We start from the raw sequence: 22,968 nt of genomic DNA on the forward strand, positions 1-22,968 counted from the left end.
GTTCCTGTTCTTTCAAATTTGTTAACTAAAGCACACCTCTTGTATGTGTGCAACAACTGCTCTAACCTAGTTCATTTTATACGAAGGAAATGGTGTTACTGTTTGTGGACCCTTTTTACAGGCAAAATTTGATCATAAAAGGCATGAAATGTACTAGAGAGAAATTGTAGCTAAAATTGACGTCCTAGTATAACTTATTTATATAGCGGTAGTCTAAGTGAAAAGAATTTTATATAATTCCATGTTGGTAAGATATATCTCCAAAAGAGGCTGATATTACCACGCATCCTCTCTGTTTCTCACCTGCGAGTTCTCTGAGAATGTTTCATATAGACAGCACCTCTATTTGAGAAGGGCTATAGGAAGCAGTGCAGTTCCTGTCCTTTGAGTCTTCTGTGTTGACAGCAGGCTCAATATTGAGGCAGCAGCATGCCCTGGCAGCCATGAGGGCAAACCTCATTTTTGGGTGTGTTAAACGCAGCAGAACCAGCTGTCAAAAAAGTTGATTCTCCCACTATATTTAGTGCTGGTGTGGTCTTACCTTATATATTATATGCAGTTCTCAATCCCACAATATAAAAAGCATCCAGAGGAGGGCAGTGAAGCTGGTAAAAACGACTGGAAAGTATGCCCTGTGAGGAGAGGCTGAGGACACTTGGGTTGTCTAGTCTGAAGAAAAGGAGTCTGAGAGTCAACCTCATTGCTCAAGCAGAGCCAGTCTCTTCTACCTGGTAACCAATGACAGGACACATGGGAATGACAAATTTCTTACTGTGAGGAGGGTAGTCAAACACTGGCACAGGCTTCCTAATGAGGTGGTTGATGCCCTGTGCCTGTCAGTATTCAAGAGGCGTTTGGATAATGCTCTCATTAGTATGCTTTAACTTTTGGCTAGCCCTAAAGTGGTCAGACAGTTGGACTCAATCTTTTTAGGTCCCTTCCACTTGAATGATAACATGAATCTTTGAGGAAGTAGGACTGGTAATAAATAAGCAAGGGCAATTTTTATATGAGTATAGTTTCTTTGTATGGATTCCTGTTAGGTAGTGACAGGGCATTAATTTTCTTTTTTCAATTATTCTTAAATTACTTTCCCTTAATTCTCTTTAACCCTCTGAAGTCACCTGGCTCATTCTTTAAAAGCAGGATTGCTTAAAGGAAGAGTGGGGGACTGAAAGGAGTTGAGCTATTTATAACTTTGATAGGATTTCTCAAACTAGAGTGAACTTGGTGATAAACAACTGATTGTATTACGTAGGTGTGCCTTCTCTTCTGTTTTTTCAAATTCTCACCCTTTTCTAGGAGTGTTCCTGAGTGACAGTTTGGGCAAGCATGTAACTTCTGGATTACTGAATAAAAATGTTTGCAGATATATACTTCTTGTTACTTTGGTAAAGAAACAAAGTAGTGGTTATGATGTCTCCCTAACCTAGGTTAAGGAACAACCTTAATGAATGGTACTTTTGAGGGAGCTGAATCAGGTTAAGCTGAAGGCCGGAATCCTGTAGATGCTGTAAGATAGCATGGAATAAGGTGAGTCACATCTGGGCAACTTACTAAATACATGGAGTTCTGTGCAGTGCAGCCAAATAAATGCTATCCTTCAGACCAACAGAGTTTAGGCCATGTCTCTACAACAGGGATTGCATTAATAGATGACGTATGAGATAACAATGACTTTAAAATATCTAGCATTCATATTGAAAAAGAAACTGGACCTTTGTTCTCAGTGTGATGGCTCATTCTTCCCACCCTAAAAAAAAGAAGTCACCTTCACTCAATAGCATAGGAAAGCTTTTATAAAAATAAAATTTACATTAATTATTCCACACAACCACAATTGTTTAAAAACTCAACTGACCTTAGTATTAAAAAATACTTTTAAGAAGATCTGATAATTCAAACATTTTACTCTTTGAATATCCCAAGATGGTTATCCTTAGAACAAGTATAAGCTGAGAGAAGGAAATTAGTGTTCATGTGGTTTCCATCCTTCATAAAAGAAAGTCATTATTATGGCATAAAGAAAATAGCCCAACAGGATAATGAATGTGCAACCCACTGGCCCAATGTAAAACCAGGATGCGATGAAGTACATCATTAGCAAGGAAATGAGAGTCCTGTAGCTAGCCAGAAATCTCAGACTGATTCTTGGTCCCCAGTTCTGGTTTGTTCTGTCCTTCAGCACAGGACTATACCTAATTTTCTGTATGATGTGGGGGTTGGTAAGATGATAGCGACAAAATCTGCCAACAAAATCTTCCCTGGAGCAAAGCACATCCATCTGATCAGCAAACTGAGGTAAGAAAAGTTTAAACATTAGTATTCTACTGCAACTAACATTATAAAGTAAGTCTAACTTATTTTTACAATTTTCTTGTATAGGATGGGGATAGGAGTACTATAAGCGATTTAAAAAAAAGTATTTCAAATACACTAAAGCAGTTCTTTATAAGTGTGGAATTCCATCCTATATCACACTGATAGGAAGAAAAAGATTGCTTTTTCTTTTTTAGAAATATTCAGAACAATATTCCCCTTGCTCATCAAGCATACAGAATACATTTAAAATACTCTGTGTAGGAAAAAGCAGAATTAGAGGTAGAGAAGCGGGCCTAATGCTACTAGGAAATATTTATACACCTATCTGTTGTTAGTATATGCCATTATACACCCACAATAATGGAGTGCGAGAATAAACCAAATGTCATACATGCAGGTGCAATAAAGAACAGGAATTTGCAATGAAAAATATGAAAAGTCAGTACTGTACTTACCCTTTCGTTAAGCGCTGAGGATAAACGGAATAAGAGGCGGACAAGAGTGGCATTTTCATAGCTCCGTATGGGCTGAAGCTCAGTATCTCCTTGATACTGTACCTCAAATCTACGTAAGCCGTTTATCATCTAGGAACAGGAAAATAAACCCTGTATCTTGTAGCTCCCCCTTGAAATGCCTTTATACTAGCACCTCTCTTAACCCCAGAAAAAATGCATTTCTCTTGCTGTAGAAGGTAACACGTTTTCTCAAAAACAATCTAGAGTAGCAATACGGAAACTTTCTTCTCTTACCTGGTACCTGCCAAGGGGTGTAAGAATGAGGCCATCCTCACTTTCAATGCAGTCTGGAAGCTGCTTTTTTCCATTTTCATCTTGAGCTGTCCCACACTTCATCATCATCTGGGTCAGTTGGGCTTCATTCAGCTACTCAAGAATAACACACTTCTAAAGCATATGTTTGATCTACTTCTGTTTCATGTACCTTCACAAACTCCTTAACAGTGGAAACTTTTAACAGCCAGCACAAGAAAGCCTTAACATCACCGCCATTAGAAATAAAGAGGAAAAAATCTCCACATTTGTGTTTATCAAATCCCAGAGAGGTGTTTTGATATCTCCTTACTCGTGGAGAACTGTAAAACAGCTGTCTTCTCCTCAGTCAGTTCTGTATGAGTGAGCGTGGCAAACAATCTATTCTAAGTTTAACTGAAGAAAGAGGCAACATCTAGTTCATCCATTCATCTATAGCTACAACTGTATGTTGTATTTTTGTAGTTCTTTACGTTTAGAAGCTAGTGGACTTCTTCGAGTTTGAGCCATGCATCGCCTGTCTATAAACATGAAAGTAGGCATAATTTAAGACTCACCTTTGGTATAAACTACTGTAGAGTCTAATAAAGTGTGCTTAATATTTAGAAGTTCAGAGCATCTAGTTCTATTTATATTGAAATGGGTTTTGAAGTATTTGGGTGAAGTAAAGCCTAAGCAATGTTTAAAACAAAGTTTTCTAGTTGGATCACTGGATGGCTTTGTGACCTCACAAAGTGCAAGAGAGAAATAGAAGTACATTTGAGGAATCGTAATTCTTATTCATGCTGCCACATTGGAAGTTATTAGAAAGATGTTACATACCTTAAAGATTTGGCATAAGTATTCCAGTGCTTTCTCTAAATATTCATCTGTTTTTTTGATGCTGTCTTGCCCAATTTCATCAAGGTCATTGCCTGTGTAGGAACCATTCATCTCAGATGGTGTAAATTTAAACCATGGAAAGAAGGAGTGGCTAGCACTTGTCTCTGCAGAATGGTCTGATATGGATTTTGCTGTCTGCTGTGCCTGACAAATTAACTGAGCCAGTTTTAACACCTAAAACAAACAAAAAGTAATTTAATGAGGCATAACGGACAACTAAGCATCAGTAGGGGGATAAAGCTGCCTTCGCACTTGGCAGAGAGCGCAAATCCAGCAAACTTGCTCTTTAAGCTCACATGGAATTGTGCTTGGACCGTTTGTTGCACTTCCCATTGCTGTTTAAGTATTTAAGAAACAAGAACTCTGCTTATTTTTTTAGCTTCTTTTTTTCCAATGCTAGTTTCATCTGAATGGCTGATGGATACTGATCAATACACTGAATCAGAAGTTCACAGTAAACATATCTGAAATAAAGTACTAGCAATATATTACTCTAAGGTAGTAAGCACTTAAATTAACTTCTTATTTGGCAAAGAGCAAATAGATTTTTACAGCTGTGCTGGATCAAGACCTCTCAGATTCCAGAAGTCACCATCAGCAATCTTTTAACTATATGGTACTGCAGAATGGAGTTTTCTATTCCTACCTTATCATATGGATGATCAGCATTAGGAGAAAACACCTGTCAAAATAGAAAGACTTCAAGGAATTTGCTTACCAGATTCCTGACTTCTGTGCCAAACATCTGTTTATACTGGAAGTCCTGTCCTTCCAGGCTGTAAACATGACTCTTCACTTTAAATGAGGCATCTGTAATAGTTGGAGGCCATGATGAGAAGAAGCTTCCAGAGAGTGTGGGGGTCATAAAAAGTCGGTGTTGACGATGAGGCATAACAAGTTCTGGCTCCAGGAATAATTGTTCTCCTAGAGTTTGAAAAGAGTAATGAAGATGGTTATGTACTATTCTAGCTTTTGCCTAGGGAAATTATAGCTGCCAAGCATCTTAAGGCTGTTTGGCAACTTGCTTTTAGGTAGATAGGTCATTTTTCCATTTTAATCCTCTCCACACAGAGGGGAAAATATTTTGTATTTTAAATCAAAGTGCATTTAAATGCAGACCACATAGCATTTTAAGCCTGTAATTGGTTTCTGACAAGGGCATTGGGGAATCATGACACTTAAGACTTTGATACTTGTCAAACCTTGACTCTCCCGAACTTGCTAGTTATCCTGAAGTGCATCCATGACTAGCTGACTGTTCTTTCGTTAAATATAGACACATTTAGAAGTATAAGAAATTCTAATCCTGAGCTAAATAACCAAGTAAAGCCATTGTAAGAAATGCCAACTTTACTGTCAACACTCAATACCGTGTTCTTCATTCTTCAAAGAAAAATTGTTGAATGAAATTTAAGTGATGGTGACCACAAGTGAACTGTAGACATATTAAACTAAAAAAGTGAAGACATGCAAATATTTGAATAGCTAAATGGCATGTAAAATGGGACAGTAAATCTATTCAATTCTTCTGAGATAAGGTGTAGCTATTGAGAACAGCATGAGACAGGACAGCGTGAGATATCAAAATATCCATTTACCTTTCAGAATCATTTCAGCTAGGTTGGGCTGAGCAAAGACCTTGGCTACTCGGAACACCATGAGCGCATTTTTTGGACTGACCAAGTCTGTTCGAAGAGCTCTGTTCAGAAATCCTACAAACAGCTTAGTGTACATAAGTAGGTTTTCCTGAATGAAGGCAGCCCTAAAAAAGTGAGTACAGGATTTGTGAGTACAGTTATGTAAACAGTCATGATTTTGTCTTCTGGGAAGCGATTAAGGGGATGTTTTTATACTATCTCTGGAAAGATCGCCTATTTGCACTGAGACAAAAGAATACTCCCAAAACAAAAGCTTGTATTGTGAGACATCATCTCTTTTCCTGTACAGGAAGCTAATTCAGGTTGGTGGCTGCTTCCTGAAATCCTGCTGTTATACTCATGATCTGCATAAACTTGAGGCTTGTTTCAGATTACCCACAGCTGCTTTCCTACTTACCATTTCTCAGACACACTGCGAGGTAAGAGCTCTGTGGTTTGAGGTGGCTTTTCAGGAGCATACCTCCAAGGCTGCAAGTAACTTAACCACATCTCAAGAACCTAAGGAAAAATCACAGAAAAACGTGAGTAGTGATAGTTCTTGAAAAGGAAGATGGAAAGGTATTTTTTGGTTAGCTACTGTAAGTCCCAGTCTGTTATTTTTTTTTCCTGCTTGCAGGAAGTAGTATTTACAGCATCTTGCTACATTAATACTGTATTACTTCTGTTTATGACATATTGTATTAGATAAGACCTCTAATTAGGTTAGAACCTCTAAGAATGTATCTGCTTTACGAGTAACACCTGCTTCTTTTCAATCAAAAAATGTTTTCGGTGTCAGAAAAATAAGCCAATGCCATGTAGTAACTCTCACCAAAATGTATTTATCATCTTATGTCTAACTGGTATGCTTTCCCTAACATAAAATGCGCATGTGTTATAAACTATTTCACTGCTTTAGAAAGGAAAGATTTGAAGACCAACATAAAGCTGCTAAGCAGCAAAAAATAAGCACTAGTTTTGTTGATTATATGCTCAGGAAGATACGCAGATACATACTGCTCTGAAAGAGGCATCCAGGGGCCAGTGGCCAAAGCAATGTTGCAGAAAGATATAAAGTTTCTGCTGGACAAACCGAGGAATCACAACCCTGCAAAAAGATTCAAATATTGTCAAATCAGCAGCAAGTCTTAAAAACAACTACCCAGTCTCCTTCCACAAATGCAAATAAAGAAAGGACTGACCCAAACTTGTTCTTTCTTAACTGAAGCTATTTCTGGCCATTGAATTTCAGTTCAACTGCATCTGTAAAATTCTCCCATTAACCTTAACCAGAATCCTCTGGTAGCATTTTTTTTTTTTTTACTTGTACCAAAATAGTTTAACAGCAAGACACCTGTATTTTGAAGCTGACCTCCCATCTAATGAATGTGAGAAACATTGTTTGTTAGTTGTCACATACTCTGAATAAGGTACTTCTGTACTTCAACATCTCACTGAAAGCAGTTTGTCAGGGAGAAGATCTGTATGTTCCACAGACAGGCTGCTCATGTACTTACCTTTTAAACTCCTCCAGTGGGCTGGCTGTGTGGGAGTGGGCTGAAGGGGAGAGAGGCTCTGGTTTCAAGCTGTTGCTGAAAGCATGCAAATGCTTTACGAGAAGTCTTACCACTAGCACATGCTCTTCAGTGGGTTTAAATGATTCCTAGATTCGAAGCAAAAGACAGGAAGATAGTATTATATGCTAATTCTCCAGGAGATAATTCAGGAAAATTAAATTTTCAGATCAAAAATTCAAATACAAGATATACTCTCTCTTGCAGGCTCTTCGATGTAGTCTGGTGCCAGGTTACTTTAGACAGACTTGCTCCCTAGGACAAACTGCATCAATCTTCTGCGATCAGTGGTTCACTAAGAAACAACTAAGTATTTCTGATGTGATTGTAAGAAGTATCTACAGTATATTTGGGCATTGAATTTCAAGCCAGCATTCTCTGTGGGTAAGCGTAACAGAACAGAATGCATAGATTTCAACTTAGCCCGTCTGAAAAAAGGATTCAGCTGTTCATTATGGTTATAAGTTCACTGCTGCAAACAGCACAACAAATCCTTTGTTATGCTCCTGGCTGACTTTCCTAAGAGCTCTCCTTCCTATGCTATTACTCATCTGTCTTATAAGAAAGGATAATCATAGAAGAGTTACAGTAAGAATATGAACTGCTTCAAGTCCTGCATGATTCTGCTACTTCTAGCGCTGTTATAGGTAGAAGTAGCCCAGGCGGAAATAGCACAAAGAGTGATGGTGAGCCACAGTGATGTTGCTAACATGACTGAGTAGCAGCAAGATGAATGAGGTTTAAAAAAAAAAAGGAACTAGTTCTTCTGGGTGGGTGCTCAACACTAGAGCTCGTCTGCTGCACTGCCTAGGACAAAGCACTAACTCCTTTGCTACTGTAATCTGCTTTAGGAGTAGTGAACTAACCTCAATCCGCTACTGAAGGTGGTTTGTAAGATACCATTTGTATTCTAAATCTCACAGCTCTCATTTATACAAAGTCAAGAGGAGTGTAGATGAAACTAAAGTTACAGCTGCAAGTATAATGGATGATGCTGGAAGAGTGTATTAGACAGTTGCTGCAAGGTATTTCCAGGATGCCACAATGAAGCTATGCTGAGGTAAGATTTTGAATATGACTGTAGGGGACTGGCAGGTGTTTTATACTAAAAGCCTCTGCTTCTTGAATTCAGCAGTAACTTCACTGCTATGGTTCTATATACACACGTATATATAAACTATATTGTATATGGGTCCATGTCCTTTTTGTCTGCAATGCCTGAGGCAAAGCAGATGTCTTTCTACATTCCTCATCAGGTCAGACTATTCTGAAGGTTTTACTACACTGTAAAGCTCACTCCAGGAAAAGATTCAAGGCATGATGACAGACCTCTTAATATAGTAGGTCTGAGTCTTCTCTAAGGGAGCAGATAACATGTTACCAGTTCTAATGCAGGTCTTGTACGTACCAGCTCCTGGTAAGTAAGCATACTTTCTAGTCCTACTGAGCTTAGATAAAGATCTCTAAAAGTAATTAGATTTTAGTACCCTGCTATAGGCCTTGAACGGGTGTCACTTTCTAAAAATTCTAGACTCCCCTTGAAGGTGCCTTTGGAACTTGCAAAACCACCATTTCAGTGCATGGTTTCAGATCACACTAGTAGTTTCTCCACATACAAGTTCTTACTTCCTCCTAGCCAGAATCAGCAACATGATGAATGTTACTGTTTTAAAAGTATTGTTCCTCACAACTGTTTTTGTTGTCAAACCTTAGCTTACAGGATGTATATATGTTTTTCTTAACATGTTAGTTAGATAAATATAATAGTTAAAAAAAAAAAAAAGACTTAAAGCCAAGTATTAGTTCCTGTTTTCCTTTTTAAGTAGTACCTTGAGATTTCGTAGTACTTAATACAAAAATAAAGGATTTAACAGCAGGAAAACTCATTATAGTGCTAAAGAGCTTTATAGTATAGTAAGAGCTTTATACTGTATATGATTAGCCCTCCCCTTTCCCAAAATGAAAACCCAATGAATAAAGAGCTGGAGTAAGGAAAGAGGAATCAACAATCCGTTCCAACAGGAATGTTTTTACATGCACATTTCCTGAACAATCTGCAAGTGTACCATGTGTATCATTTTGCAAATGCTACTACAAATTTGGCACTATCCAACGGTATTTCACTGGCCAAAGAAACTAGACGTTACCTACCTTCATTTTAGCTAACAGCCATGCAAACTCTGAACTTCTCTTCCACACAAAATTTGCTTAAATGATTGGCTTGTGAAGGGCAGAAACATGTCAGCAGTGAGGGCAGTTCAGGCATCAAAAGATATTAGCATAGCTGATAACCTCCTTCTACAATGCATTACAAGAATGCATCTCTAAAAACTGAGTTTCCAATTAGTCCTAATAATATGCTAGACTTTAACTGTTTTCTCCATGACCTTTGGTAGTACCCCTCGCTACCTGCTTTCACTAAAAATTTAGTAAATCTCAATGTGGTGTACTCAATCAAGTTGTAAAACCTCATTTTACCTGTATAGCAGCTTTTTCTGCTAGCACCAATACACTTTGCAGATTATAAGATGGAACAAGATTTTTAAAAAGGAAACAAAATGAAAAGATGATAATACTTGGTATGCGTGGAGGGCCTGGTAGCTGGATTGGGCAGGACTACCGTGGTGTTTACTGGAGATACTGAGTCGGTAGTGGAGAACCTCCAGCTGAGACAACAGAAACAAAAAAGGAAGGGGGGAGGGAAAAAAGGAGAGAAGAGAGCAAGAGAAAAAAAAAGTGAGAATGAGCCCAAGGAAGAAGGGTGGGGGGAAAAAATGAACATCACAAATACAGTCACGGACAACATATCACAGTAACAACTGCAGCCACAGTATCCTCTTCTTTTTGTTGTTCATTAGTGTGATTTCACAATGTTTCATACCCTTTATCAACTTGCAAATACAAGTGGGAGCAGGGGTCACAGAACTTGCAGCTGTGGGCTGTTTTTTTTGCACAAAGAGCCTCAGAGCAAATAGTGGTAGGGGATATGGAGCTTTTGCCAAAAAAACTACGGACAGACGTACATCAGGTCTGGAGGAACAACTGATCCAAACTGAGTTTGAAAGCTTTGTCGTCAGTGGAGAAGCAGGGTTTGTATACTGGGAAGAAACTGAAATTAATGTTTGCTTCTTCCCAAAGATCAAGAAGAGGAAAAGGTTGGCTTTTTACAATCACTGTGAGCCTGTCCAGTAAGCTTCCAGTTCAGAGAAATCATCAGTCCTCTGCTTCTACTTCTAGGCTATCTGTGAGGTCTGCAGGTCTTGCGAATTTCCTTAGGAGAAATTGCTTTTACTGTTAGGGAAACATGAGGTGTCTAAAAAGATAAATGGCAAACCCAACATACAGTGCGTTGTACGCTGATGCAAAGGCATCTAGCTTTTAACGCTGAAATCCCTGCAAGCATCTGCCAGACCCCTTTTCTTGGTACGGTAAAGAGTATGTTTTGGTCAATGTGATGGTGAACAGGATACTGTAGCGACAGTGACACACATGTATGAAATTATGAAAAAAACATAAAACAAAATGTACACTACACAGATCCCAATGACTAGTGTTAGGCAACTAAACTAACTCTCCAGATCACACCTCTGCTATCATTGATCAGCCCCTGTTCAATTTCTTCTAGTGCCAGTTTGGTATCTTTTGGTTTTATCCTTTTCTAGGAGTGGTAGGATTGTTACTGTAAGCTCCTTGACAGTTCAAACACATCATTCACTGCATAATCAACAGCAGGAACCTGTTGTCTAATAGGTGTTCCACATGCAGTGCTGGGGTCTGTGGCGCTTGGCATTGGAAGGTCAGGAAGCATTACATAAAGTGTCAATCTCTTTTTAAGAGTTCAGTGTGATTACAGCAGAATGGAATAGGAAAAGAGATGCTGCACACTTGGGCTCTGGAACATCTGAGGAGAAAGTGAATGGAGAATGTAAAAGAAGAGGGAAACAGTTGAATTAATGGAGAAAGCAGTGAAACTCAGCATAACAAATAGTGACAGCCTATGTTCCCACCAGACAGAAAGAATTCAAAGCAGGAAAGTAGAAAAGAAAGTGTATCTTCTCAAAAGGGATTCTTTACTATTCATTCACTCCCTTCTACTTATGAAGAGACGTCTGTGATGAGGTGACAAGTTTAAGAAGAACCTATCATTCCTTGAGGCACTTCACGGGAAGAAGTTGGATATCTGGGATTTGACTTGGCCCATCAATGCAAACAAGTCTGGCTGCTGGACAAAGAAAGAACAAGTTCTGTGGAACCCCACACCACCCTCCAATACAGGTGTGTAACCATTTCAAGTCACTAATAGTGAAACAGGTCCCAGATCCAGGGATCAGTAGTCACTAATTGCCCCTCCCAACCACACAGAAGGCTAAGTGGCATCAAGTGAGTCTGCATAATTATTAATCATTTTAAGAACAAGGTTTAGGGTGTTCTTGGATTTCCACTCGAACCCTTTAACCCTTATGTTAAAACAAAACTTGTATTTCTGTGTGTTTTCCTTCCTCATTTGAGGAACTATGAAACAAGCTATGATCCTGAAACCAATGTACAAAGCTTTTAAGTAGCACTGACTTATGAACATTCCAACTGGAAACTTTCCTCAGTCCTGCAAGAGGGGTCCTTTGTCCATTTTTGGATGTCATGGGGAATTACAGTCCCTTATTCAGGTGTTTAAAGCCCTAAAGAGTGAAGACCCTGCTCTTTTTTTTTTTGCTTATTTTTTTTAAATTAATGTCCACAATTGCTTCCCATAAGGGATGAAAGTAAAATATCATGTAGTTGTGGCCTCCACTTGTGGTTTAACACACCTTGCAGAGGAGCACAAAGTGATGATTTTTAGAAAACTTTAAGCTCCTCCAAATCCCTACTCCACCATCAGAGTTGCTGTCTGAATTGTTGCTTCCTAATAAAGAGAACATCTGAAATACAGAGGGTGAACAGAGGAGAGAAGTTTAAAGCAATCATCATTTCTGGCTTAAGCACAGCGCTTGATGCACAGAGACTAGACAGACAGACAGACAAAAGGTACTTCAAGCAAAGCCTTCCCATCACCGGTGCATAGCCATGCTGCTGGGGGTCTCAAGTGGAGACTTTGCAACATTAATAAGAGTTTGCAGTTTGACCTTAACTTTAAAAATAAAAGACAACCCATTGCACTTCAGCTCTTCTCCAGCAAAATATGTGTTTGTTATTTTATTGCCTGGTGAAGTGGAAGATTAGAATTTCTCAGTTGATCAACCTGCATGTTTCACACAGGAGTAAATCCTGTGTAGCTGTTACATTTTTCCCCTTCTATAGAAGTTCCACTACACCTCAAGAGGAAATTCTGAGGATCAAAATTTTCTCCTTCAAATTCCCGTTGCATTTATAGTGCCTAATGTTAGCCTCCCCAGCACTTAGTTTTCACATGCAATAGCTTTACTGGACAGGCCATGACAAACTGCTTAAAACGGTGCACTGTAAGAGCAAGAACTTGCAAGATGTTCTGAACTCTGTAGCTACAGAGCTGCTTCTGACACCATTTTATGGTGAAAAGCCTGTTTTGGAATACAAAATAAAAAACGTTTATTCACTTATTACTAAACTGTCATTCAGTTTTATTTCCCTTTTGTATTTAGCTTTATGCTATAAAATGGTTACAGATTTTAGAAATAATTCGTGTATTTCAGGAACATTGAAGTGCTATTACTGCTGGACATCAATTTTGAATTAATTTAGTAGCTTTGATGCCCCAGTGGGATTTAATATGGTATTATAGTGGGATATTTCCACTCATTTAGTGCTTTGATTGTTGTGACCATCCCACAAACTCATCTTTAAAGAAAAACAAAAAACGAAAAACCAACAACACAAGTTCTGCAATGAAGGCAAGTCTGGATGACACACTTACTCACAACATTTTCCGTAACTGGAGACTAGCAGTTTTGACACACTGACACAGATGCTTTGACAAGTTCTTTCTTTCCTTTGAACAATATACCAAAAAAACCAACACCTCTCCATAGAACAGGAGATTTTACCCCAAGATAAGAAGTCAACCACCAGGTGATATTCATGAATGAAGTACAAGCTGTTACCTTGACGTGAGGGGACTGCATTTTCTGATACATTTCCAGTGAATAATGATGAAGCCACATTTCAACAAATATCTGCAAAAGAAATATTTTCTGAGCTAAGGGAAAAAAGAAATAATCCAGGTCACGTCAGTTACAAACGACATAAAGAAAACCACAGCATGTAATTTGAAAACTAAGCTGTATTTGTAAATAGATAGGCACCTATTCAGAGATGTTTCAGGTTATCATCATATCAATGCAAATGACTGAGTTGGCACACTTTAGAGGTGCTAACACATCAGTAATTCAGTTCAACAAAACAGTAGGAACTTGTTTGAGAACAATTGTTAAGTCCAGATTCTCGTTTCCACCCCTGATGGTGAACAGAAGCAACTTTTCTGCTTTTGCCCTTTGCTTAGAGCATAGAATTGAAGAAAGATTCTTTTTTAAAAATGTTTGCATAATTTTTTCCAGATAATTTTCTAAACAGTAGAGACTGGTTGTTAGGTATTCAGTCTAACAAAAAGATATGAAGTGCCTTTCTATATTACAACTTAACAGTTTAACAGTACTACTTTGTTTCACTAACAGAAAACAGCTGCACTGCTCAGTTCTACATACAAGCTAAAGCAAAACAGAATAACTCTGTCTGTTTTAAAAAGAAGACATCCCTCAGCAACAATAAATGTTTTTTTTCCTCCTGCCCTAAATCCAACTTACTTGAAGCAGTGTTTCTGATCTCCAGATCTCCTGGGAAGCAGGGTCAGCGTTGACAGAAGGCTGATGGGCAATGTGCCGTTTCAGCAAGCTGGTGTGGTGCATGCCATAGGAATTGAAAGGCACTGCTGGAGACCTTTAATGACAAATTAATAGAAGTACTGAAGTCATTAAGTCTCAGTACAGGGAGATGTATCATTGCTTTTGATCACTGGTTTGTAAACTGGGAAAGAATTGTTAAGAAGTAAAACTGCGAAGTTGATAATACAGCATCTTGCAGAATTTCAAAATGTAATTATTAGTCATTTTAATTTAAAAAACAAGCACATCATTATTTATACTGCATTGAACCAGCTTGACCCAGACCTTATGTCATGTTCAGTAACACTTTTTTTTTTTTTTACTTTCTCCAATTGTATGTTTTTTCCCTTTTCCTTTCGTATTCATGAGATGTATTCAAAATGCAATTATAAAAGATATTACTACTCTATACTTTTTTTGTTGGTATAAAATTGCCAACATCGATAATACCCCAAACGTAGATCTCATTATATGATTTTATAATTAATATGTCCTGGCCTTTTGTATTGGGAAGTTATAGATACAACTGGAATCGATCAGCTGATTTTTTGTTGCTTGTACATACCTTTTCTGTTCCAATGACAGATACATTTCAGACTTTCAAATGAAACCTCTATGTTAAAATAGAGTGAATATATCACAGAATCATAGAACGGCTTGGGCTGGAAGGGACCTTAAAGACCATCTAGTTCCTATCCCCTTGCCATAGACAGGGATGCCACCCATGAGATCAGGCTGCCCAGGGTCTCACCCAACCTTGGTCTTGAACACCTCCAGGGATGGGATATCCATAACCTCTCTGGGTAACCTGATCCTGTGCCTCACTGCCCTCTGAGTGAAGAATTTCTTCCTAACCTCTAATCTAAATCTCCCCTCTTTCAGTTTAAAACCATTCCCCCTTGTCCTATCATTATCCGCCTGAGGAAAAATTTGCTCTCCATCTTTTTTTTATAAGCCCCCTTTAAGTATTGAAAAGCTGCAAGGAGGTCTCCCAGGAACAAATATATAATTTATATATATTTTTATTTCTGTAATAAATACAGTGATGATAGAGTAGAGGTGTTCTCTTCCTGTTAGAAATTTAGTTCCAATAAGCCATATTTTATAAGGAGTACTCCCCAATTCTGCCTCTGGCACTGTAGTCATTACCTGGGAGTCGGGGAAGGGATGGCTCCACCAGGATTTGAAGAAGGTGGAGGAAGGACACTTCCTTCTGTGGGTAGGAAACACTTCAGGTATGTGTCCACCAAGATGAAGTAAGCACTGTTGGAAGGGCTGATATGATGGGCGATGGGTGAGTTCTGAAACAGACACACAGGTTATGCTTGGAGCTATGTGCTGTTCCTAGCAGTGACTTAAAGTAAGCATCTGCTACACAGCCTTATCCATTTAGCTTAAATAAGCAGAAGCCCAACAAAGACACTTTGGAGCAAAGTTAAAGCAACTAGTTGTATAGGAACTGTTGCTGTGAATGTAATGAAGTATGAGAAGAGTGCATTGCAAGTGGCTCAGCTAACAACAGGAAAAGGAACCAAATAACCAAACACCACAGCACACTGCTGTGATTTTGACTGTATAAATGGTGTTAGTGGAGGAAGGGGCAGGAAACCCATTAGGAAGCCACTGCATGCTCCCTGTTTGTATGTTGGACAACTGCTTGCTGGTGCATTTAAGTATTTTGTCTATCACCCAATCTTACATCATCTCCTTAGAGAACTGAACCAAAGCAGTAACAACAATAGTTCTATCTGTACTTTTAGAATTTAATTTAGCTGGACAGCATCTCAGAAGGCTCTTAAAGCATTGCGAAGACAGGCTTAGGCTATTTTAAGGGAAAAATTGTGACAGGTACTTACCTTCTGTGTAATTAAACTAATTGCAAAATAAAACATGTAATATTCAAATGGATCTGGAAGAATAGAGTCAAGGATTAGATAAAAAACAGGTACAGCTGTTAGATAGCTGGAGATGCTGACTGGATGTTAAGTTTATTTTGTCGGGGTAAATTAATTTGTTAGGGACTTAACAGCAAATTCAGCTTTGACTTCTTGTTTTCCAACTGACTTCAACATACTAGTAAGTTCAGTTTTCTCTGTGCGGCAAGATGTGTTTGCATTAGTCTTCGTAGCACGCTTGACTAACTGAAACCAGTGCACTGCAGCTAGATAGCTTCTAACAAGCATGCAAGCTGCAAATTTAATGTGCCTTTTGGCTTTTTCTATGCTATTACATAAAGTAAGAGTAGTTACAAAAATGAAAATTGTGAAATACAGGCCCTAGTAAAGTCACTGGACTTTTGTTTTTGACTTGAATTAGGCCAGAATTTCCCTAAAGGTTTATATGAAGAGGACAAATTTATTTTTCATTGGCTTCTAAACATGTCTGACTTGTCCAAACTTTTCAGCACGACAGCAATTTACCATAGATATATAATAAACACATAACAATTACTTTGTAATATCCCAATTTTAGACAATTAAAAGGAATTAAACATTCAACTGCTGAAAGGATACTAAGAGCCAAATTCAAACCTAAGCCACCAGATGAAGGAAACTGGACTTTATTGTAGTATAGAGAGCATTCTGGTAGGACTTGCTCTTGTATTGAAGCCTTCACAGGACCCTGAAAGACAGAGTAATGAAGTATCAGCCAGGCTACTCAGCATACTCACAGTATATGTTTCAGATTGTGAAGTTCTGCTGCATTCCAGGAGCACGTCAATATTCAGCTCAGTGGGATTTTACTGCATTGCAGTATTTCCTTGTGCAAATCCATGCTCTTTAGATAACTACCAAATTTTTCACAGAAAATGAGTATTTCAATGCAAGAAAAAAAGTCTTCACAAAGACTCTCTTCCAGTTGTAGTGGGAGCAGCGGGAGACTGGTGTCTGCGTGACAGCTTTGTTAGGGTAACTAAACTGTGGACTGGCAATTGCTGAATACTTAACTGATGTTTCCTTTTCTTAAAGGCTGTAGAAATATCTAGATCAATTTCTAGATAACAGGTAAGTGGTTAAAATAGAAGAAATACAGTGAAACAACTCTGTAGATAAACATTTTTGTATAGTTGTTAAGTGTTATATTTCATATCCAGAACAGTAGTTGGCCTTCAAACACATGGGCTAAAGTGCTGCCAGAGAACTCACTGTTCCCTGATGAGCTTGGAAAACTATTTTCAATTCCACAACTCTGGTACACCACTTTCTCTGGGGACAGGATTAGAATCACAATGCACCTTTCCTGTCTGAACAGCACAAATATCTAGCTGCAGACAGCCATAATCTCCTACAGTTTATGGTTGGGAATTCTCCTCCCCAGGCAACCATTTAAGGAGACAGGTATGCTCTAATACTGGAGTACTAAGGCTATAAACGTGGCCTATATTAAACACTGTGTATAAAGTGTGTGCAATGTTCCATCCAAGAGCTGCAAAACCAACTGCATTCTCTTCTTACAATTTTTTCAGTTACTCACTGGAAGATATGAGACTGGGAAATCATATCTGTACTCTTCTGCTTGGAGTTTGTATACCAGCTTCATCATTGGACCACTGCAAACAAGCATTGGAAAGAAAATCCACAGTAAGTACCCTCTTCTGTCTCACTATTGTAATTATGTTTGCAGTACCGGAGAAAAGTTAAGTGCTGGTTATTCATTCACCAGACCTTTTTCTGTACTGAAATGCATGAGTTTACCTGGGGTCCAGGAAATCCAAAGCCACAGAATATTCAGTAGGATTTGTTCTTCCTTGCAAACAGCGAAGATTCCAGCCTACGATAATGCCATCCAGGCTACCAAAAATGCTCTCCACCAACCATGGGAAGATGCCGTGTAGTTCCTTTAGGGAAACAGACACCAATAGTTAATGTGTATGCTTCCTTACTTGAACAATCTCTCTTGTAGGCTCCAGAGTGCACACAGATAGTCTGCCAGCTGTTAACAGGACATTAGTTAACAGGATCAGTTATTACTCTTTCTAGATTATCACTATCTGGGCAGAGCTTCCATTCAAAGTAATTTATTATGTTACAGCAATTACAGAAATTCTGTCTTGACTTCTGATCTAACTCAGGATGCCACAATATTGATCAGTATCACATGCAATTGTTTGTTATGTCATAAACATTAGTTCCCCCCACAAAGAAGGCTGAAAGCTATAAAAGTGTAGTCGGCTGAAACAACCTTTTAGTGACTGGAAAAGTTGGTTTTTGTTTTTAATTCTCGGAAATACCGGATTCCCACTGTTTCGCCAGAGGGCCTCAAAGCTGTCGGGAAGAGGAGCAGGAGCAAGGCCGGTGGCACACCGCCGGCGGGGGTGCGGGCAGGCGGCGGCCGCTCACCTTGGCAGGGAACTCCTCGATCACCGTCTCCAGGTCGTGGCACCTCTGCGCGAAGGGCTTGTTCACACAGTCCGCCTTCAGCGTGGCCTGTCGGAAATCACACGGGGAATCAGGGCACGGTGCCGCAAGGGACAACGCTTCCCGAGCCCGTGCCACCCGGTATCCCTGAGGTAACACCGCCGATAAACGTTTCATCAGCGGTGCCGACCACACGGGGCTGGCCCCTCAACCGCAACCCCGGCCCCGACCCACCAGCAGGAAGCTGGGCTGCTGCAGGTGCGGGCCGGCCATGGTGCGGTGCGGTGCCTCCCTCCCGCTCCCTGCCGCCTCTCCGCAGCGTCACCGCTCCCGGGCGGCGCACGGCGCTGACGCCATCTTTGTCACACCTCCCCTACCGGGGCGGGGGACTGCAGGTTGCCATGGCGATGGGCCGGAGGCTTCCATACCTAAAATGGCGGCCGCGCTGAGGGAGAGGGAGAGCTATTGTGTTCCTTGCGTTGGCCTGAGGGGAAAGAGGTGCTAAGATGTAACCGTGGCCCCAGGCTAACTGCAGTCAGACGTTAATTACTTGGAGTTTGGGGCTTGTTGGACTCCAAGCTGAGTCCAGAGTTTGCTCAGATGCTGGTGTTTGTAGGGAGTCTTGTGAGCAAGGTGCGTGCGGCCTGGACAGAGCAGAGAGACCTCGCTGATCAGCTGTGTGTGTCTCCCCAGTGTTCAAAAGGACATCTTTCCTCCAAACTGGGGGCAATTTAAAAACAGAGTGTATTAGAGGAAGAATATGAGAACACTGTGACAGAAAACTTGGAGTTCTTAAATAAAAAGGACTGTATTGAGTGGCCTGAAAGCTACACCAGAAAAGGAGGTAGCTATGATGTGAAACTCCAACAGAACTGAGAGCAGCACCCATCAGTTGAGCTGTGGGAAGCAGTAACTGCACCTTTCAAGTTAAGAGAGTTGCTGAGGGAAGCTGGAGTCACCAGGAAAGGATAGATGGTGAGACATGGAAAATCATTTTTCAGAGTATACTGAGAGAAAAAAGAAATCTTTCTGCTGGTAATATCCCACTATTAGGTAGACAAGGTGAAGCTAAAATTGCTATAAGTTCAGAAGAGTGTTTGGTACCTGTTTATAGTTCATGTTTAAAAGGAAGCAAGATGGTATCTTTAATTGCAAAGCACAAGTAATTTATGTGCCAGAAAACTGGATGGATAGAGAAACACTCTACTGCTCGTTTTCCAAAAGAAATGGGATTTTCAGGGAAATTCCAGAAAACCAGAGGAATACTCATGTTTAGCCAGTATTTAGAGAGGAAATTCCAGCCAAATGTCTAAAAAACTAATAATGAATTGTCTGAAATACCAAAGTCAGCTATATAATTAACATCAGTAAGCACGATTACAGAAAATAATTCTGCTCAGATAAGTTTGATTTGTTTGTGATAAGATTGACAAGTTTTGTCAAAAAAAGATCAGTGTGGGTAAAATGCAGATTTGCATGATTGTTTTGACTGTATTTTTTGTGAGATGCAGGAATAGTTGAGTGAAATGTTTGGTTTTAGGTTGCGTAGGAGGTCAAACAAGATGACATGCCCTTACGTTCCATCATTTTCATTAAAATTGAAAAAAAAAAGTGTAAAAATTGTGTTAGGGAGAAGAATAGAGGAATTCCTTTTATAACATCAGCTCTGACCCAGCCTTTATTCACCAAGTTCAATAGGGTTATTCACAAGTGAGAAATGATTCAATGTTTACATAAATGCTTACAGGATCAAAATTAAAAATGGTATGTTATTGCTTGGTGTTGGCACGTGCTTCCAGTCCCACCTGCTTTTCCCAAACTGGGTCTGGAAACTGCTTTTTGATCTTAAATGAAGGTAAAAGAAGCGAAGGCAGGAGCTCCAGTGGTAGTAGAGCAAACTGGTTCCTTCACTACAGAAAAGACAGCAGCTTTTCTGACAGCTCCACATGGAATTCTGCCAGGGAATTTACTTGCTTATTCCTTTCCTTCTTTATATTATGTAAGTTCTATTTTTATTTTTTAAAGAAGTCCAATATTTTGCATGTAGTGAGTTGGTAACATGAATGACAGAAAACTTTGACCAGTGCAGAAGTGTGGTTAAAAAGAGCTGTTTCAGCTGTGTTTACTGTGATGTGTATGCACATTTGAAATGCGTGGCCTGGATGGGATACTGGCTGCGCTTTAAAAGAGTATTTGCAGATGAAAACTGTTGATAATGGTGAATGAACGCTTTTCTTTGAAAGGTCCCTCCTCCAGGTGGGGATAAAGAGCTATTTTAGCTCTGGAAAAAGCTATTGCGGCTTAATGGCAAAGCTGCTGCAATGTATTTAGCAATAAAAGTGATGGCTATGATTGCCAGAAGTTAAGGAAACAGTAGGCCTGATGTCTTTTCAGTGGGTGATAGAATTAGAGAAGGAAAATAACCAGAAATAACTGATTGCGTGAATAAGTGGAAATAGAACACTGGAGGTACTTTGTAGGAATAGCTCAGTAACACCCTTGCAATTAAGTTAATAAAATAGCTGCAAGAGAGAAATTTATCTGATGATTTTGATAACTATGGGAACTGCTGAGGAGGACCATGGAACAATGGCCTATTAATATTTACAGGTCTGTTCTTGAGCCTACTTAAATCAAGAGTATAGGCCTGTTCACTCTTAGAGCATTTTCAAATGTTCATCTGAGGACTGTGTACGTATTTTTTCACATTCTGTAGAAGGAGAGACTGACATCCAGAAAAGTTATGCCACCTGCTGATACGCCATTTATCTACTTTTCCTTATTCCCTTTCTCCCAAATTATAGCTGTCTTTAAGCCACAGCAACAAGGAGGACTTTTTTATATTATTGGTATGTTTTTCCTGAGATAGCCAGAGGTTGAGCTGTTTTCTGAAAGCATTAAATCCATTCATTGGTGCTTGCTCAGTGTTTTTTTTATCAGTCACCGTGCTAAAGTTTTCTGTTAGGCAAGGAAGCTGAAGTGTCTAGCTTCAGCCATACTAATGCTTCACCTAGGTAGCTTCCAAGGTAAGCCATTTTGTCACCTTGGTGTAATCGCAACAGCATTCCAGTTTGAATCAAACTCAACAGAGGTAATTCAGTTTGTACAATGGCGATAAAAATGAATGACTCAATAGTGCACTTTAGAATGAAGCAGAGTTTGTAGCGAAAGATGCGTTTTTTTTATAAAGTCACTGGATATCAGTGTGAGAAACAGATGAACTTTTGGGCACCCTTGCTTCTCTTGAAGTCTGACTTGGATACAGCAACCACGAGTCCAAGCTGGGACCAAGGTACTTTAAGTTTAACGTGATTATGTTAATCAATGAATCTGAGAGAAACAGATGAAGTAGAAATAATCTAATTTAAAGCAACAGCATAGGTTTCTGATAAACTAGACGTTGTTGTTTGCGCAGGATTAATGTGATTTCATCTGTTCCTGTAAGGACAGGTTAGAGTGTCATAACAGAAAATAACTGTCAAATGGACTCTTTTGGCTGGTGAATTGTTTGGGTGTTGGTATGGCAGGGATGGATGAAATGGTTAGAAAACATAGTCTGTTCAGCTGCAATGGGAGCAAAACCAGGCTGCCTGTTAATGAGAATTGAGCTGGAAAAAAGCCTGGAGTCCTATAGGTGACCAGAGGAGAAAAGGGGAATTTTCAGAACGGTGAAAATGTTTCTGGTTCAGCGGAAGCAGCTTCTCTTTCGAAAGGTGTTCAGCTCATGCAGACAACAGCATTACATTGTCCCTTACATGCATAGACCTGCTAAGGCTGTAAGTCAAATTTTGACATGGATAAAGATGAGACTTCCTTTGTAGGCTGAGAAAAAAAAAATAACCCACACATTGTATCTAAGTGCTTCTCTTCTGAAGGAAATGTCAGCAAGCTCTCAGGATGTATGTAACCATTGCAGGGCCACGTATCCACGGCTGCCTGCTTTTAGTGTAGAGTCTTTGAGCCGTCCATTGCACTGGACCTTTAATTTATTCAGCCACAACAACAATTTTAAATGTTAAATTTCTCTCTCTGAGTAAACAAATACATGTCTTGTAGCAGGATCTTACAGAAGACTATAGATTCTCAAAGGATAGGGCCTTCTGTGTGGGATTCCTCTTCAAGTTATGAAGAGCCGTCCTTAAGACACGTGAGGCTGTTTTGCACTTGTGCACTACTGGTCACTGGACACTCTTATGCAGAAATGGAAGGCTTCAGAGAAATAGTGCTCTAGCATATCGCTTATGCTGCAGCTGTTTTATTAGATCAGAGAGCATTTTCTTTGTCTTTTAATATAAAGTAAGACTTGTAAAACTCTTTGGTTTGAGAAGACCCAGAAGCAGGGGACAGCAGAGCATTTGTCTGGGTACCTGCGGAAATGTGTAATCTCCAGGGGCTGCTGGAAAGAAGGACAGAACAGTTCTGCAGGGCAAAACGATCTTTGAAGTAACTTGCATTATATACAAGGGAGAGAGAAAAAAAGACTCTTTCTATTGGGGTATATGCATTAATTTTTTCCTAATGATTTCTGCAAGCTTGTTACATTTTTGCCTAGTTTCTGCAAACAGAGATTGCTTAAG

General features: G+C 39.5%; 1 protein-coding gene across 3 annotated transcripts; it reads right to left on the minus strand.

Annotated features, from left to right (window-relative positions):
- Positions 1–1,776: 1,776 nt before the first annotated feature.
- Positions 1,777–18,783, minus strand: SMPD4 (sphingomyelin phosphodiesterase 4). 3 transcript variants are annotated; one of them, XM_083803864.1, is made up of 19 exons: positions 18,626–18,782; positions 18,374–18,460; positions 17,729–17,871; positions 17,508–17,583; positions 16,547–16,655; positions 15,890–15,942; positions 15,183–15,334; positions 13,956–14,088; positions 13,257–13,328; positions 9,759–9,848; positions 7,126–7,271; positions 6,626–6,716; positions 6,027–6,127; positions 5,570–5,733; positions 4,690–4,895; positions 3,912–4,145; positions 3,072–3,203; positions 2,778–2,906; positions 1,777–2,296 (listed from the first exon to the last, which is right to left on the minus strand). In XM_083803864.1, exons 1-19 carry the CDS (start codon positions 18,662–18,664, stop codon positions 1,970–1,972), a joined length of 2,484 nt encoding a protein of 827 aa, XP_083659990.1. In that variant the 5' UTR covers positions 18,665–18,782; the 3' UTR covers positions 1,777–1,969. The 3 variants fall into 3 exon arrangements, with proteins under 3 accessions (XP_083659990.1, XP_083659991.1, XP_083659992.1); XM_083803865.1 differs by lacking the exon at positions 9,759–9,848; XM_083803866.1 differs by lacking the exons at positions 1,777–2,296; positions 2,778–2,906 and adding an exon at positions 2,961–3,004 and having other exon boundaries at positions 3,035–3,203; positions 18,626–18,783.
- Between the last annotated feature and the right edge of the window lie 4,185 nt (positions 18,784–22,968).

This window comes from Anser anser (genome assembly GCF_964211835.1).
Source record: "Anser anser genome assembly, chromosome: 18".
Lineage (NCBI taxonomy): Eukaryota > Metazoa > Chordata > Aves > Anseriformes > Anatidae > Anser > Anser anser.

Coding starts and splice junctions, on each gene's coding strand:
- SMPD4 (XM_083803864.1), bottom strand. CDS start 18,664: ATGGCCGGCCCGCACCTGCAGCAGCCCAGCTTCCTGCTG. Junction 17,872..18,373: donor TCGAGGAGTTCCCTGCCAAG/GTGAGCGGCCGC, acceptor GTTTCCCTAAAG/GAACTACACGGCATCTTCCC. Junction 7,272..9,758: donor AGGCCCTCCACGCATACCAA/GTATTATCATCT, acceptor CTTCGAATCTAG/GAATCATTTAAACCCACTGA.